Genomic DNA, 16062 nt, shown 5'->3' with positions numbered 1-16062 from the left:
TGGGAAATAAACTACAATAAGCACGCGATGGTGCCCCGTGGAGCACAGTGCACATCACAACACACAGAAGGCTGTGGGACACTCGCGCCTCGGCGCTGACTTGCCCGGTGCCTTTGGAGAGAGCACCAGGGCTGCCTTGCCATGAGCTGCAGTGTTCCAGGGGTCGGGGCAGCCTCGGCGGTGTGTGGGGGTGGGGGTGGCTCGCAGGGCCCCTGGGGAGCCCCTGCAGACGGAGGCTTCTGGATGGAGGCCGAGGTGCAGACCCGCCTCCCCTCTGGGGCTGCCGTCCTGCCTCCCTCTGGCCCAGGCGGACCCCCAGCAGCCCTGGAGGGGGACTGTGCAGCCGGGCCTCTCTAACGGTGGACGCCACAGGCACAGCCTGATCCAAACCCTCACCTCACCCAGGAGCGCACGTGGGGAGCGCAGGTGATGGCCTCGGTCTTAACTGAGAACAGAGCTGTTCCATGCCCCACCCTCGCCAACCTTCTAAAGCTGGGAACTCAGCGCTCCCAGACACAGAGGTGCGTCCCAGCCCTGAGGCTTCCAGGCTGTGAGGCCTTCAAGAAAGTCGCCAGGGGCTGGGGTGAGAATTGCCCCCACTTCCGGGAAAAACGGGATGCAAAGTTTCTCTTTTTGGCGCACCCCAAAGAAGAAGGCTGTGTCCAGTTCCTGGACCTCTGAGGCTTCAGCGCCCAGGGAAACCTCGTGTGTCCAGTCCTGCGACTGAGGCGGCTCCTGTGGCAGAGGGCAGGGCGGGGTGGTCCCTGGCCAGGACACCAGCCTGGCTTGCTTGGGGTCAGCAAGCAAGCAAGGGTCAACGCTCAAACCAGGGGTCAACAGGGCTGGCCAGGCACTCAGAGCCTTCCCTTCATGGGACACACACCCTCAGAACCATTCCCACCCACATCTGCTAATCATGAGGGCACCCAGGGCGCCAGACACATGGGGTGTAAGACACTTGGCGGGCGGGGTCGTCACCATTGCGTGTGTGCTGTTCCCTGTGCCCTGTGCCTCCCTCCTCTCCTGCACAAACCTCTCTCTGGAATCGATCTCATCTCACTGCAGGGCCAGCCTGGCAGGGCCCCACCCTATCCTCCACACCCAGCTGAACATTCTGGAACCAGCTCTTTCCTTGGGGATTCTTGGCTTTTCCCAGGTCCAATGGCAGTGTCTTCCCCTCGAGGGCTGCCTGTGTCTTGTCTGTGGCCGACGCTCAGGGGAGAGTTCCTAGACGCAGAGAGCACCAGGGAGCACCGTGCCCGGCAGAGACGCGTCATGCGCTGTCCCTCCTCCCTCCGGCCAGGGTTAGGAACGGAAGCAAAGCCGTAAATGAGGCAGACCCGGAATCCACCTGGCCGGCCACGCGGAAGCCAATGCTGGCCACAGCTGCACTCGTGGCTGCTGCGGAACTCCTGGTGGTGGTGGTGCAGGGGGCAGTGAGTGTCTCTCCCCACGGGGACTGGCTTAGAAGTGTTGCATGGTTCCGCCGCTGGCCCAATGAGGCCATGATCCAGAGCCTCTGCTGGACGTTGGGATTTTTTTGCAGGAGTGCTAAATAGTGCTTCTTAACCCTTTCTAGCCACAAACTGTGGTAAGAAACAGATTTTACACTGGAGCAAAACTCACAGGAATAGACTGTGTTCCTGGACACACAGGTGTCACCTTGAAATTATCTCTGGAAATGCTGACTCAGAGCCCAGAGTCTGGGCATCTCGGCAGGCTCAGCAGGGACTGGTCCCCGCCCATCACCCCTCAGCACCTCCCCTGAGTCACATGTGCTATTGGTACCATGGGGGCTGAATCTGATTTTTGTTAAAATGTCTCTGTGCTCTGCAAGCTCCCCTCGATGGCCTGGAAAGCCTCCTTTTGTCCCGAGAGACTGTCCCTGCCTGCACCCTGTACCCCACTCCCTGCTCCCTGTCTGGGGTCCCTTTGCCCCCATGCATTACGCGGATCCTGGTGACTGTCTGACCCCCTCTCCAGCATCCGGCCCCTGGAGGCTACTGGGGCCAGTTACCAACACCTGCTAACACCAAATATGAACACTGACCCTTGTGTGCATGTGAAACAGAAACCGGGGGTTTTGGCGAGGGTTAGAGGAACTGCTGTTCATGCTTGCCAATAGTTTTCCTCTCTGGTGTGGCCCACAACCATCGCTTCGGTCCTGCCCTCACTGTGCTAAGGGGGCAGCAGCCCGGCACCCAATCCCAGCAAAGCAGTTGCTGGTGTTTTGGCATAAGTCAATTCGGGCAGTTATACGTTTCTGAGGCATAACTGCCTAGAACAAGGCAGCAGGCGGGTGCATTCGCAGGTCTTGCTCTGTGAAACTCTAAGAGCTGCACCGCCCCCCTCACCTGGTTCTGGAGCCCCTCCAGGGGCTGGGATGAGGTCGTAGCACCAGGGCCGGCTGTTCTGGGAACCACAGACCTGGGCACAGAGCAGAACAGGGACAGAGAAGGCCCCCACCATCAGGTGCCAGTCACATGCTCCTCATTTAAGAGCAGTGAACGGTGAGTCTCCCGCAGACTCCCCAAGGTGCCTTGGCTACATCAAGTGCACACGTCACCCAAGATTCAGGAAGAGTCTGAATCTGGATTCCCAGGCTGGGGCCCTGGCTCCCGGTGTGACTGAATTTGGAGATGGGACCTTGAAGGAAGTAATTCAGGTCAAATGAGGTCACAGGGCAGAGCCCTTGTCCGATAGGACTGGTGTCCTTAAAGCACGGAGGGGGACATAGACACACATGCAGAGGAAGGAACCCAAGAGGACACGGAAGAAGCGGCCATCTGCAAGAAGACAGGCCCTGCCAGACACCGGGGCTGCCGCACCCTGACTTCAGAGCTCCAGGATCCAGAGCTGTGAGATAACTGGTCATTCGGAAACTGGGCAGCATAAGGCCAGTGTGACCCTGGTGCCCACTCTGACCACAGGTCCATTAGCCTGGTGCTCCCTGGGCCCTGCTCCTGTAATAGCTCAGGAGACAAATGCTCTGGACCTGTTAGTTTCCTCTGGCTGCCATCTCCAGCTGCCACCAAGCAGGTGACTTGTGGCTCCTTGGAGGGTAGGGTGTGGTGAGGTCCCCATCTGCGGCTTCCTTCCCTTTCCCTGGAGAGAACTCACTGTTAGCCTTTCTCATAAACCACAACAGCCTCTAAGTTCCCTACTTATCTGGCTGTATCTTCAGTTTCCTTTGTCCTGAAGGAGACTGTCCCTGAATGCAGACTCGGGTTTTCCTTCGAGAATGGACTCGTGGTTCCACTGCCCGCCGACATCCATAGGCCTGCTGAGAAGTCGGCAGTCCTGCCCATGCGTCCTGGCCCCTGGTCCACTTTTCCTCGTGGCTCTGTGAGGTTTCCTCTTCCTTTTTTTTTTTTTTTTTTTTTTTTTTGAAATTTGATTACAATGCTTAGACACAGATTTCTCTATATTTTTACAACCAGGGTTTGCTGTGATGCTTGAATCTCAAATTTCTGTGTTTCACCAAATTTAAGAAAACTTTGGTACACTCTATCTTCAAATACCTTTTCTGCTCCATGCTTTGTTTCCTAGAGATTCTATCTCTGGATCTTGTCCCACATAATTGTTCCCCAGGGCCTGCTCATTTTTTTAGATGATTTTTCTGGCCAGCGCCGCGGCTCACTAGGCTAATCCTCCTCCTGCGGCGCTGGCACAACGGGTTCTAGTCCTGGTTGGGGGGCTGGATTCTGTCCCGGTTGCTCCTCTTCCAGTCCAGCTCTCTGCTGTGGCCCGGGAAGGCAGTGGAGGATGGCCAAGTGCTTGGGCCCTGCACCTGCATGGGAGACCAGGAGAAGCACCTGGCTCCTGGCTTCAGATCAGCACTGTGTGCTGGCTGTAGCAGCCATTTGGGGGGTGAACCAACGGAAGGAAGACCTTTCTCTCTCTCTCTCTAATTCTGCCTGTCAAAAAATTATTTTTCTGTTTATTCCTCAGATTGGATTTTATCTATATTCAAGTGCACTCAGTCTCCCCCATTAAATCTGTTCTGCTGTTTAAACCAATCCCATGATTCCTGAATTTAAAACATTTATTTTTTCAGTTCCAGACTTTCCACTGGTTCTGATTTTTGTTTCTATTTCTCGGCTAGACGTCCACATCTTCGCAGCCAGATTGTTTTCTTTGCTTCACTGAGTGGACTTACTTGTTCTTGATCCGTCAACATCCTGGTGCTCTCAGGATTGTTCTCAGCTGACTGACTTCCCTCGTGGAACTCGACCACGTGTTCCCGGTTCTCCACTGGTCAGGCCATCGCAGATTGCATCCTGAATACTGGAAATGCTACATTGTGGCAATTCTGGATTTTATTCTAATAAATGATGACTTTTTTGCTATTGCAGGCAGTTGACATGTTGAAAATCCAGGCTGAAAATTCAGACTGAAGTGTCAGCTCAAATCACATTGAGATCTTTTATCTTAAGCCACACTGCTCTGAGTCTGCTGAAATCACCTGTGTCTCAAAGGGTGGGCAGAGACGTGGGTATGTTTTTTTCTTTTTGTCTGGAATCTGAAGTTTTTGTACTAGTGAGGTAGGTCCAGTTTCCTTGGCCACACCCATGCGCTTGTTTCTAACGCTCAGGTGTTTCTGTGCACCTGTCACAAACCTGGGGGTCCCACGACCAGGTGAACGGGTTGGGGTATGAAGGGCCAACACTCTCCAGGCTGAGGGCAAAAGCAGCTGGGGGCAAACCTGCTCGAGTTCATTAGCTTGGGGTTGCCAGGAGCCGTGAGTACCACACAGACTGGGTGCTTACCCACACCAACACGTTCTCTCCCAGTTGTGAGGGCCAGAGGTCCAAGATCAAGGCGTTCGTTTGCTCATGTCCACTGAGGCCCCTTCCTCAGCTTGCAGGTGGCCACGGTCATCCCTGACCTCATTATCTGTGTCCCAGTGTCCTCTTCTCACAACGATGTCAATCATATCCGATGACCCCAGTGACCTTTCAACTTTCCTCACCTTGGAAGACCCGGTCTCCAGATGGCCAGGTTCTGCTTTCCCCTTCAGGGATGTGGGGGGCACAATTCAGCCCCCACAGCATGGGGTGCCCTCGGAGCCCTCGCTGTGGGACAGCTGAGCAGAAACGCATTCGGGTCTCGTCCTCGTGGTTTTCACGGTGCTCACACGACCCATCTTACTTTATCCTCCCTATGACCCAGAAGGGATCCCCGACTTGACCCCAAGCCACACAGCTGGGAAGTGAATACGTGGCCACTCATCCAGTGCCCACTCCACGCTGGCCACCCTTTACCTGGGTTAACTTCGTATAGATTATTCCAGTGGATCTGTGTGACGGCTCTTGCTGTACCGTAACAAAGTGAGACTGAGCCGCTGAAAGCTCAAACTTATTCCCTCTCGGTTTGCAGGCTGGGAGTCTGAGGCCAGGACGCCAGCAGGGCTGGGTTCTATGGCTCCTCCCCAGCCTGCAGACTGACTCCTCACGTGTCCTCCCACGTGGAGAGGGGGGAGTGAGTGTCCACTGCTCTCTCCCTGCTTGACACGGGCAGCAGCATGGCTGGATCGGGCGCCCTGCGACTTCACTGACCCTGAGTATCTCCTTGTCTCCAAACAAGGTCTCCATGGGGACAGGGCTTCAGCATACGCATCTGGGGGACACAAGTCAACCCCTAGCAACTCCCCTGCATCATGAGCCCAGGGGGAAGCAGCTGCAGAGCTGGTGAGTGACAGAAGTTGGGTGTGACACAGCTGGGGACAGAGGTACGGAGTGACAGACAGTGGGGGATACAGCGAGCAACAGAAGTAGTGAACGATAAGTTGTGGGGGACATGGCCAGTGAGGGGCAGAGCTAGAGTGTAACACAGTTGGTGACAGAACTATCCAATGACAGACGCAGTGAGTGATGCAGCCAGTGACACAGCTAGAGAGTGAGTGACACAGCGAGTGAATGAGTGACACAGCTAGTGACACAGCCAGTGACACAGCTAGTAAGTGAGTAACAGTGACAGTGAGTGACACAGCGAGTGACACAGCGAGTGACACAGCCAGTGAGTGACACAGCTAGTGAGTGACGGTGACAGTGACACAGCTAGAGAGTGACACAGCTAGTGAGTGTGACACAGCTAGTCACAGAGGTAGTGAGTGAGTGACACAGCTAGAGAGTGATAGAGTGGCAGAGGTAGTGAATGACAGGTAGTGACACAGCTACTGAGTGACAGTGACAGTGAGTGACAGAAGCAGTGCGTGACAGAGCTAGTGAGTGGCAGAGGTAGTGAGGGACATAACTAGAGGGTGACAGAGCTGGAGTAACACGGCTGGGCGTCCACCCCTGTGGCCAGCCTGTCTGACCAGCAGCCCAGCTGGGGTCTGGAACTCAGGGCTTCCTGGTGAGTTGGGGGCACCTTCTCTGCCCCCAGGACCTCCCAGGACTGGACGACGATAAGCCACAGTCAGGGCAGTTCTCACGCTGGAGGGCAGCCGATGGCTCTGTGGCCCTGAGGCCTCGTGTGGGCTCCCCGCAGTCCCCACAGCCTGAATCGGCAGCAGGCAGGTCCGCCTGGAGGTCGTCTGGGCCGTTTCTGAGCCCTGCCTGGTGCCTCCACTCCAAGGGGCGCAGCCCTGTGCCCATCAGCAGCTGACAGCCAGGGGGCCCCTGTAAGCTTGCCGCGTTTCAGGGGTCTGGGTTTGCCAACCACAGGGGGGCAGCACGCAGGGGCTCAGTCTGGGCTGCGGCTCACGGCGGAACGTGGTCTGAGTTCCCCGGGCAGGAGACGCGGCACACGGCCTCTCCCGTGGGCCCTGCCGGGGGTTCCAGGAAAGAGCGGTGCCCAGCACGGTCTGCAGCCTGTGGGCCTGTGCTGGGCACCCAGTGTCCCTCAGCCATCGGCGTCCTGCATGGAGTGGGGTGTACACAGGATGCAGGGGACAGAGGGCATCGAGGAGCGCCCTTGGGCGGTCAGCAAGGCTGGGGGCAGACTGAGGGGCCGGGCGGGTGGCGCCCTGTGCACCACGGGAGGGGAAGGGCGGTGGGAGCGGCTTGGCATCAACGTGCAGCAGAGCCGGGCTGCTGGTTCCGGGCGTTTAACACATCACAGAAGGTTCCCGGCTGAGCCCTGCTAACTCCGCCCAGCCGCACCCACCCCACTGTCTGCCTCAACAACACCGTGGGGAGAACAGCGCGGCAATCTCTTAACCACCGCTAATCAGAGGAATCTGATAAAACTGCAGATTCACAGAGGGGTCTCCCACACCCGCATTTCCTCAACTCCGTCCCTAGAACAAGCTGCTTGACGCCCAAGGGAGAGCAGCCAGTGCTGTCCTTTGTCCTGAGGGTCCAGACACACCCCTGGGGGGTGGGGCGCCCGCCGCGAGGCCACCTGCAGTGCGCATCCTGGAGAGGACGGGGGTGAGGGCGCACCTCGCCAGGCAGTAACTGTAGCTCACCCGGCGCTGGGGGCAGAGTCACAACAGGACGATGTGCAATTACAGGGACAAAAATACCCCAAGGAAATCAACACGGGACTTATTAATATCAGACCCATAGGTGACAACTGTCAGACAATCGGTCAACAAGGGGCCTGGTGTGTGCTGATCCCGGCTAACCCGTCCTGATCTTTATGAAGGGTCCTTCTGGGGGGTCCAGATCTTCACATAGGAGGGGCAGACCCTTCCGTTTTATTAGCAGCTAAGCTCTTTATACTTTTACCATATTGCAGTAGGTTGGAAGTCTAAGCTTTATTGTCTTATGTTATTGAAAACCCAGATTCCGGCAGGCTTCTCCCTCAGGTCAAGCTCTGGCTGCGAATACATTCTCATTTTTCCATGTACAGAGACCGTCTGGAGAGGGGCAGAGAAAGATTATGACTGTAATATACTTAAATCCAATTTATTTGCCTGGCCAGAAACTTGCACGCTCCACAATTGCTTCCTACCCAAGATGTTGTCTTTAATTCTGTCGTGACAGGGAGAAACATGCGTCGGCGGCTCCCGGCAGGTGCAGGTGCAGAGAGAGACCCGAACCTCACGGCGCCCAGGCTGGCGGGTGACAGGTGCGCCCAAAGACGGGCCCGGCCCGCGGCGGAAGTTTCTGGCTTGCGGTTCAGAAGTTCTCGTTTCTGTATCAGATTTGTCTTCAGTGTACGTCGCTGACAGGAGGAGAAACGCACCAGCTGGGTCACTGTCCGGCCAAGCCCACCACAGCCCTGCGGCCCCTCGCTGCTGTCTCACTCCTCCAGGGGGCGTCTGTCTCCTGCGTGGCCCCTGCTCGGAGCCTGCACCCTCCTGTCCTGAGCTTGCTAAGCTCGTGCTAGCGTTTCTCCAGGCCTGGGAGGGCGATGATTTCAGGGGATAATTTTCCTAATTTGCGTTTGGTCTTTGAAGTGCTGAGGTACCAAGGGCAGAAAGTGGGGTGTGGGCAGGGTCTGGCTGCCTGGAGGGAGCCCCAGCACAGCCTCTCCCGCACCTGCACAGTGACGCCTGGCACCTGCCTGGCCTTGGGCTGCCCAGCTAACGGAGTGAGGGCTGGGCTCCCTCCTGGTCATCCCGCACCTGCACAGTGACGCCTGGCACCTGCCTGGCCTTGGGCTGCCCAGCTAACGGAGTGAGGGCTGGGCTCCCTCCTGGTCATCCCGCACCTGCACAGTGACGCCTGGCACCTGCCTGGCCTTGGGCTGCCCAGCTAACGGAGTGAGGGCTGGGCTCCCTCCTGGTCATCATCTGCAGGCCCTGGCTCCAGCCTACGCCAGCACAGCCCAGAGCACCCCCATTAAACACCAGCTGTGCAAGACTGCTCGGTGGTGAGGGACACGGAGATGGCAGCCCTGACGGAGGGGGTGGGCGGGAGGGCTCGGATCTCAGGCCAGGGCGAGCGGGCGCAGGACAGCCTTGGCGATGCCTGCAGGATGACCAACTTGCCGCCATCTGCCTGGGGCTTCAGGGGTCAGCACGCAAGTCCTGCACCCCTGGAGCCCCCAGGAATGGTGAAGCAAGCCCGGCCCTGTCTGGGAGCCCTGGGCATCGGTCAGCACCCTCCAGAGTAAGACGGCACAGCAGCAGACGCACAGATACGGAGATGGAGTTGGACATCGCGTGATGCCCGGAGCTGACAGCTCCTGAGATCTGGGGCCCAGGAAAGCCCGTGGTGGGCTTCCCCTGCAGGCCCCAAGCCCCGAGAACCAGGGGAGCCGATGACTGAGCCCCGGTCAGTGTCTGAAGGCAGGAGACCCAGGAGTGCCACTGTCCAGGGCAGAACAGACCACGACCCCACCCGAGTAAGCAGACCGCAAACCCAGCCTTCCTCCATCTTGTCACGCTAACCGGGCCCTCAGCAAATGGGATGACACATGCCCATGCTGTGAGGGCCATCTCCCCTGCTCTGTCCACACACTTAAAGCAGACGCACCCCAAAATAACATCGACCAGCTCTCTGGGCACCCTGCAATGCACCCTCCCCCCCGGCCACCAGCCTGCTCCCGGGCTGGCTCCTCACCATGCATGCGGACGGGAGGGTGGCTCCTGCTTCTGGGACCCCTCGCTGCTTCTCACACACTCTTGCCTGGGTCCATGGCCTTCCCCAGGGCACTGTGGAGGCCTCAAAGGAAAGCCAGAGGGGGACCACCGTGTGCTGCCCCCTGTGGGCCCTGGGGACCATCACCCAGTCAGTACAGACGTGGCACAGGAGAAGCTGGCTTGCCTGGGAAGCTGAATCCGAGGTCAGTAGCGGGTCTGGAGGTGCCCAGCTCCGGGCATTCTAGACTGTCAGGGCCCGGGAGGGTGCTCGGCTCGCGCTGCCCCGCTCCAGGGGGTGAGCGTAGGAGCGGGCTGGGTGCTCCGTGCCCGCCAGCCTGCCGCCCAGCAGTCAGAGCTCCCTGGAGCACGCCGCAACTCTGGCTTGTCCCTGCCTGAGGACGGAGCAGTCCGGTTGCCGTGGCGGCCGGATCTCCAGGACGAGGGCCATAGCACAGCAACTTTGTGGACGGCTCGGGGAGTGGGGTGCTCGGGCACTGGTATCTGTCCTGGAACAGCACGGCAGTGTTTCCTCCCCCCTCCCACCTGCCCCTCGCTCCCTCATGCTGGGAAAGTACCCTACTCACAGGAACCCAGGGAGACGAGACCCCAGCAGTGGCTCCAAGGGCCACAGCAGCTCCCAGAAACTGCACTGGCCTCCCGGCTCAGGGGAGCTGAGCGCTCAAAGCCACCGGGACCAGCCCTCCAGGCCAGAAGCCACTCAGCACAGCCCAGTGCTCTCCCGTCTGAGCCCTCACCTATGTCACACGGCCGATGTTGGCGATTATTTTTTTTTTTAAGATTTATTTATTTATTTGAAAGGCAGAGTTACAGAGAGGCAGAGCCAGAGAGAAAGGTCTTCCATCTGCTGGTTCACTCCCCAGATGGCCACAACGGCTGGAGATGTGCCAATCTGAAACCAGGAGCCAGGAGCTTCTTCCAGGTCTCCCACGTGGGTGCAGGGGCCCAAGCACTTGGGCCATCCTCTACTGCTTTCCCAGGCCATGGCAGAGAGCTGGATCTCAGGTAGAACAACCAGGACTTGAACTGGCGCCCATATGGGATGCCGGAGTCGCAGGTGGCAGCCTTGCCCGCTACGCCATAGCGCCGGCCCTGGAGATTCTGTCCTTGAGGCTGGTTTCTGCAGGCCTCTCCGTGCTGGGAGCCGTAGCTGCTCAGAGCCACATCCTTCCCACCGACGTCCGGCAAGACGCTGAGATAAAGCAGGGGGAGAAACGCAAGGAGGGAAGGGGCGGTGGACGTCACGGCCCTGAGGAAGTGCGTGCGGCGGGGCCTCCACGGTGTCAGGGGTTCCCACCCTTTTGCTCGGTTCCCGTCAGTTCCATCAAAGTCCCTCAACAGCCAGACACCGCTGAAGCATGTCAGGGTGAATCGTCACAGCGTGGGTTTCCTCTGACGACGCTGGGGAGAATCCTTAGGCGGGTGAGAGCAGACAAGGTGGCAGTCAGCCCTGTTGCCGCTGGGGCACCTGCAGGCTCACTTCCCGCCCTCTGCTTCTGCGTGTCTGGATTTTCCATTTGCTTGTTTGGTTTTTAGAAACTGTGCCCGTTTTTGTTTTAAAGATTCTTCTTTATTGGAAAGGCAGAGAGACAGGCACAATGAGATGCCCCATTCACTGGTTCCCTTCCCGTGTGACAGCTGGGGCTGAGCCAGGCCGAAGCCACACGCTGGGAACTGAATCCAGGCCTCCCACAAGGGTGACAGGGAGCCAAGTGTGTGAGCCGTCGCCTGCTGCCTCCCAGGGGTGCGTGAGCAGGGCGCTGGAACTGGGAGCAGTCAGGACTCAGCTCGGGCATTCTGACGCGGAGTGCGGGCGTCCCGAGCAGCATGTTAATACCCCTGCTGCTGTGGCAGAGAGGGAAGGGGGAGGGGGAGCCAGCAAGGGCCAGCGCTGTCCTCCGGCGGGAGCCGGCCACCACTCCTGTATGGAGACCACTCAGGGGCTGAGGACGGGACACTGGCAGTTGCCCAGATGGCCCTGGCAGGCGGCAGCCAAGGCATCAGGGGACAGGCTGGCCTGGGTTGGGAGGCCCAGTTGGGTCCCAGGCTCCAAACCAGCCCTGCCGGCAGCTATGAACCTCCCAGGGATCTAGGAACCCTGGGGGAGGGGGACAGGAGGAGGAGGAGGTGAGAGCCTCGCCAACCACGCCTCCACCCAACTCTCTCCCCGCTTTGCTTCTCCTCCCTTCTTCCTGCCAGGTAGACTCCTGTCCAGCCAGGGCTCCCAGGGAGCCAGGACCTGCAACACCACGGGGACCCCTGAGGAAGGGGCTTCCCTGGGGACAGCTGTCTGGCTCTGGCTGCACACAGCGAGCAGAGGGGCTCTTGGGCTCTTCTTTTTTTTTTTTTTCTTGTTTGGCTTTTTTTTTAAAAAAGGATTTATTTATTTATTTGAAAGGCAGAGTTACAGAGCGGGGATGGGGGTGGAATATGAACCTTCCACCTGCTGGTTCACTCCCCAAATGGCTGCGATGGCCAGAGCTGGGACTATCTGGAGACAGGAGCTAGGAGCTTCTTCCGGGTCTCCTACGTGGGTGCAGCGGCCCAAGCACTTGAACCATCCTCCACTGCTTTCCCAGATGCATTAGCAGGAAGCTGGATCTGAGGTGGAGCAGCCAGGACTCGAACCAGAGCCCATATGGGAGGGAATCCAGCACTGCAGGTGGCAGCTGTACCTGAGACGCCACAGCGCCCGCCCCCATGCCGTTCTAACCCAACCAGGCCTTGGAAGGCAAGTTGCCAGCCAGATGGTGTGGTGGGCGGGGCCGGATGGGGCCTTATCTGACCACTTGTCCTCCCCAAGGAGGACACCCCTGCACCCCAGGAGGCCTCCAATGGCGTCTGGAACAAGAGGTGTGAACAGAGGCTGGCGTCAGTGACTGAAACACCCAGCTGTGTGCAGTGTGCAGGGCTTGGCGGGGGTGGGGACACTGGGGTCTCTACTCAGTGAAACCTGGAGCTCAGGTGCACCCCCGCCACTGCCTGTGGCTGACGTCCGCAGGCCCTGTGCTCTCCCTTCCGCCTTCGAAGGGGCCTCCAGAGGCCAGCGCTGGCTGGAGGTGGACGCAGCGCAGCCCTGGGGCAAGTTCTGGACGGACTCGGCGGGAGTCTGGTTTTCCTGGAGGGCAGGGGCGGCTTGGTCCCCAGCCCAGCAGGGCCTCGGGGACATGGGCTCCTCCCTGCGGGCAGGCAGCCGCGGGGGCTCTGGGCCGGGGTCACTGCAATCGTGGCTGCTACCAGAGCCTTTGGAAATAGAAATTAGACGGCACAGGGCCGCATAGGCACCGGACGTCGCCCGGCTGACGCAGGTGACCGAGGCCTCCACTCGCTGAGCCCCGCCGGTGGCCCTGAGGCCCCCACCTCCTACCCACCCCTCCTCAAGAAATCGGCTGTGGGCGGGGCAGCTGTGCTCAGCCTCTGGCGTTTTCCACTGGAAGCAGAGATTCCAAAAAACAAACGCAGCCAAGAGAGGTATCACGGCAGCACGGCTGACCATGCCCCCGGCTGACCACGCCCCCGTGGCTGGAAGGCACAACTCAGAGTCGCCACCACTGTGGATGCACAGGTGGCACCTGTCCCACTGCTGCCCCAGCCTCTGGTCCCATCAAACTCCCCCCACCCCGTCCCATGGGCGGTGGGGGGCGAACAGTCAGGTGCTGGCAGCCGCAGAGTCGACTCTGGGGGCGTTTCCCACGGCTCTGCTTTGGTGGTGAAGTGAGCGGAAATGTGCTGGGGAGGGGCTCTTGCCTCCCATGGGGTTTGGGAGGGGCACCCTTGGGTTCCTGCTGCCGGGCAGCCCCACCTGTCCCCTTCCAGCGGGCACAGGTGCGGGTCCCCGGCTGAGGCACGCAGGCCAGACCTCCCCACACGGCCTTTTAATTACGTGTGACACCAGGAGACCCCCCACCCCCGCAGACGGACAACGCAGGGTGACTGCAGGGAATTCTTCATAACCCACTGTGCTTCCCCCAAGGAGTTTCACCACCATTTGATTTAATTTTTAATTTTTACATTTTAATCAAAAATAGATCAAATGGTGGTGGCCCCTCCTGGGAAACATCCTTCAGACAGGAGGCTGGCCACGGAAAGCGGCTGGCTCCCCAGGAGTGGCAGATGGCGCCGCCACCCCCACCCAGCGAGGCTGTGGCTCCCACCTGCCGCAGCCCCCCACCTGCTTTCCACGCAGACACAGAAACGCATTTCACCGTGCACCTGTGAGCGTGGGGCCTCGGATCTCTCAGGAAAGTGCCACTTACGTCATGTGGGTGGCCTGCTACCCTCATAGCCAGGCGGGGAGGTGGGTGTCGGAATCCACACCTCGGGTGTGAGTGTGCACGTGTGCACACCTGCCTATGTTCCGTGCTCTAACCAACACCAATCTAATACAACTGTTCAGCTCCAAGAACAGGCGCGCGTGTTTCCAACCAGGTCCACAAGGGGCACCTGGCTCCACCCAGCACCGCTGAGGCTGCCCGGACCCTTGCCGACACCAAAGTGGGCGCCGGGGCAAGCGTGCGTTCGGCAGCCTCTCTGGGCTGTGTTCTCATGTGGAGACAGGGCTGGGATGGACGCGGGGCGTGGTGCTGGGGACGAAGAGGCCTTTGGAGGGAGGAGGCACGGAGGTGCTGGCTGCACCCGAGGAGGGTTTGGGAAGGGCCGGTTTGCCGCTATGTTCCTGAGGCATGGGAAGGAAGGGCCGTCTGTCCGTCCCTGCTCACACGCTCAGCTTCCACACGGGAAGTCGCAGGGGCCGAGTGCAGCAGGGGTCGAGTGGGGCAGGGGCCGTGTGCGGCAGGGGCCGAGTGCTCCATGGAGACACCCACGGGGGCCCAGGGAAGTGAGGCCTCCAGGGAACTCGGTCACTGTCAGGTTCCCGGGGCCACCAGGTAGCCCCATGGCTATGCAAGCCACGTTTGCTTTTAAAACATTTTTATTTACCCATTTTTATTTATTTTAAAGGCAGAGAGAAAGGAGAGAGACAGAGATCTTTCATGTGCTGGTTCACGCCAGTGCTGGGTGAGGCCGAAGCCAGGGGCCGAGGACTCCATCTGGGTCTCCACCCGGGGCAGGGACCCACGTGGTTGAGCCACCACCTGCTTGCCTCCTAGGAAGCGCATTAGCAGGGAGCTGGAATCGGAAGTGTGCCAGGGCTCAGGCCCCGGGCGGTCAGGCAGGGGGTGCAGGCGTCCTGAGCAGCGGTTTAACTGCTGTGTCAACGGCCGCCACACAGAGCCCCGTTTTCCCACTCCTGGGCGGGAGGAAGAGTGGGGGAGCCACTTTGCTGATCTATCTGATTCCTAACTTGGAGGCCCTGACCAGCGGGGGAATGCAGCCGGCCCCCGGGCTCCTGCGCTCCATTTCTCTGCTCTGTCCCACATGCCCACCTAAGGGCTGCTCGTTCTGTCCTTTCCCAACCAGAGCGCGGCACGATGGCCTCCCAGGTGGAGAGGGTGCCGTCCGGAGCAGGGCAGCCCCAGGAGGGTCGGCTTTCCTCCAGGCGGAAGCGCCCAGGGTCCGCTGACCTCGGGCAGGGGTCAGGGGCACAGAGCGCTGAGAGGTGGGGCCCAGGCAGAGAGCCGATGCAGGCTCTGGGCTCACACCACGGAGGCTGGGGGTCACTGACAGGCAGGAGCTTTGTCCAGCTGCCAAGGCGACGATTCTCTCACTGCAACGTGAGGGCAGGCACTCCGCTGGGAAGGCCAGTCTGGGTTTTAGAATTTGAGGACTTGTCTAAAGTAACAGCTGGGCGCGTTCCCGTGAAGGGTGACGAGAGAGAAGGATCAGCTGAGGAGGCAGCACGGCCCAGCACTTGGAAGGGGCCGCCCCTCTGTGGTGAAGTGACCGGGGGATTTAAGTCCCTTCTCCATGATTTCTGTGTGTCCAGGGCTGCCCCCATCAGCCGGGAACCACGGGCTGGGGCTGGAGCCACAATCAGGGCGCAGGTGGGGGGGTCTGCCGGGGGTTTCACGGCGCTCTACGTCTTGACGTCGAGACGGCGCAGGACTCTGCAGCGGGTAGGGACGCAGGCCGGCAGCCCCTGTGGGCGGCTCCCACCCCTCACCCACACCCAGGCTGCTCCCGGCCAAGAGTGGCTGTGGCTCCTGAAGTTCTGCAGCTCCTTGAACTTGATTCAAATCACCTGTGGGTGCGCACGGACCGCCACCCCCTGCAGCCCCTGGCCTGGGCGCCCGGGAACTTGGCCCAGACCGCGGACACGCCCGGCGGAGCACTCTGGCCTCCCGCTCAGGCCCAGCCCCCCGGGTGCTGCTGCAGCCCAGGTTTCACAGCCCCGACCTCCCGTCTCACAGCTGACTTGGCTGCAGCTGCCTTGGGGGCCCTGGCAGTGGTCTCGGAGCTCCGGTGTGCAGGACCCCCGGCATAGTGCATGGAGGTGTAATTGCACTACGGCTTTCAAAGGTAAAATAAAATATATTTTCAAGATTTACTTATTTTATCCAAAAGGCAGACTTACAGAGATGCGGAGAGAAAGAGACAGAGGTCTTCTATCCGCTGGTTCACTCCCCAAATGGCCACAATGGCTGGAGTTGGGCGATCTGCAGCCAGGA

General features: G+C 59.5%; 1 protein-coding gene across 2 annotated transcripts in view; it reads right to left on the bottom strand.

Annotated features, from left to right (window-relative positions):
* The window catches only part of C15H10orf143 (chromosome 15 C10orf143 homolog), a 103539-nt gene that overhangs the window by 30472 nt on the left and 57005 nt on the right, over positions 1–16062 (bottom strand). The window contains exon 4 of one of the 2 annotated variants that reach the window (XM_070058273.1): positions 3523–10909. The exons of the other annotated variant lie outside the window; for it this stretch is intronic. Within the exon in view, the coding sequence (XP_069914374.1) occupies positions 10871–10909 (39 nt within the window). The 3' untranslated portion in view covers positions 3523–10870. Of the gene's footprint in view, positions 1–3522; positions 10910–16062 lie in introns of those variants that run through there. 2 annotated transcript variants of the gene reach the window in all.

The sequence above is a fragment of the Oryctolagus cuniculus genome, chromosome 15 (genome assembly GCF_964237555.1).
Source record: "Oryctolagus cuniculus chromosome 15, mOryCun1.1, whole genome shotgun sequence".
Classification (NCBI taxonomy): Eukaryota; Metazoa; Chordata; class Mammalia; order Lagomorpha; family Leporidae; genus Oryctolagus; species Oryctolagus cuniculus.
Note: the sequence above shows the minus strand (reverse complement) of the source record. Positions and strands in the feature narration are given on the sequence as shown.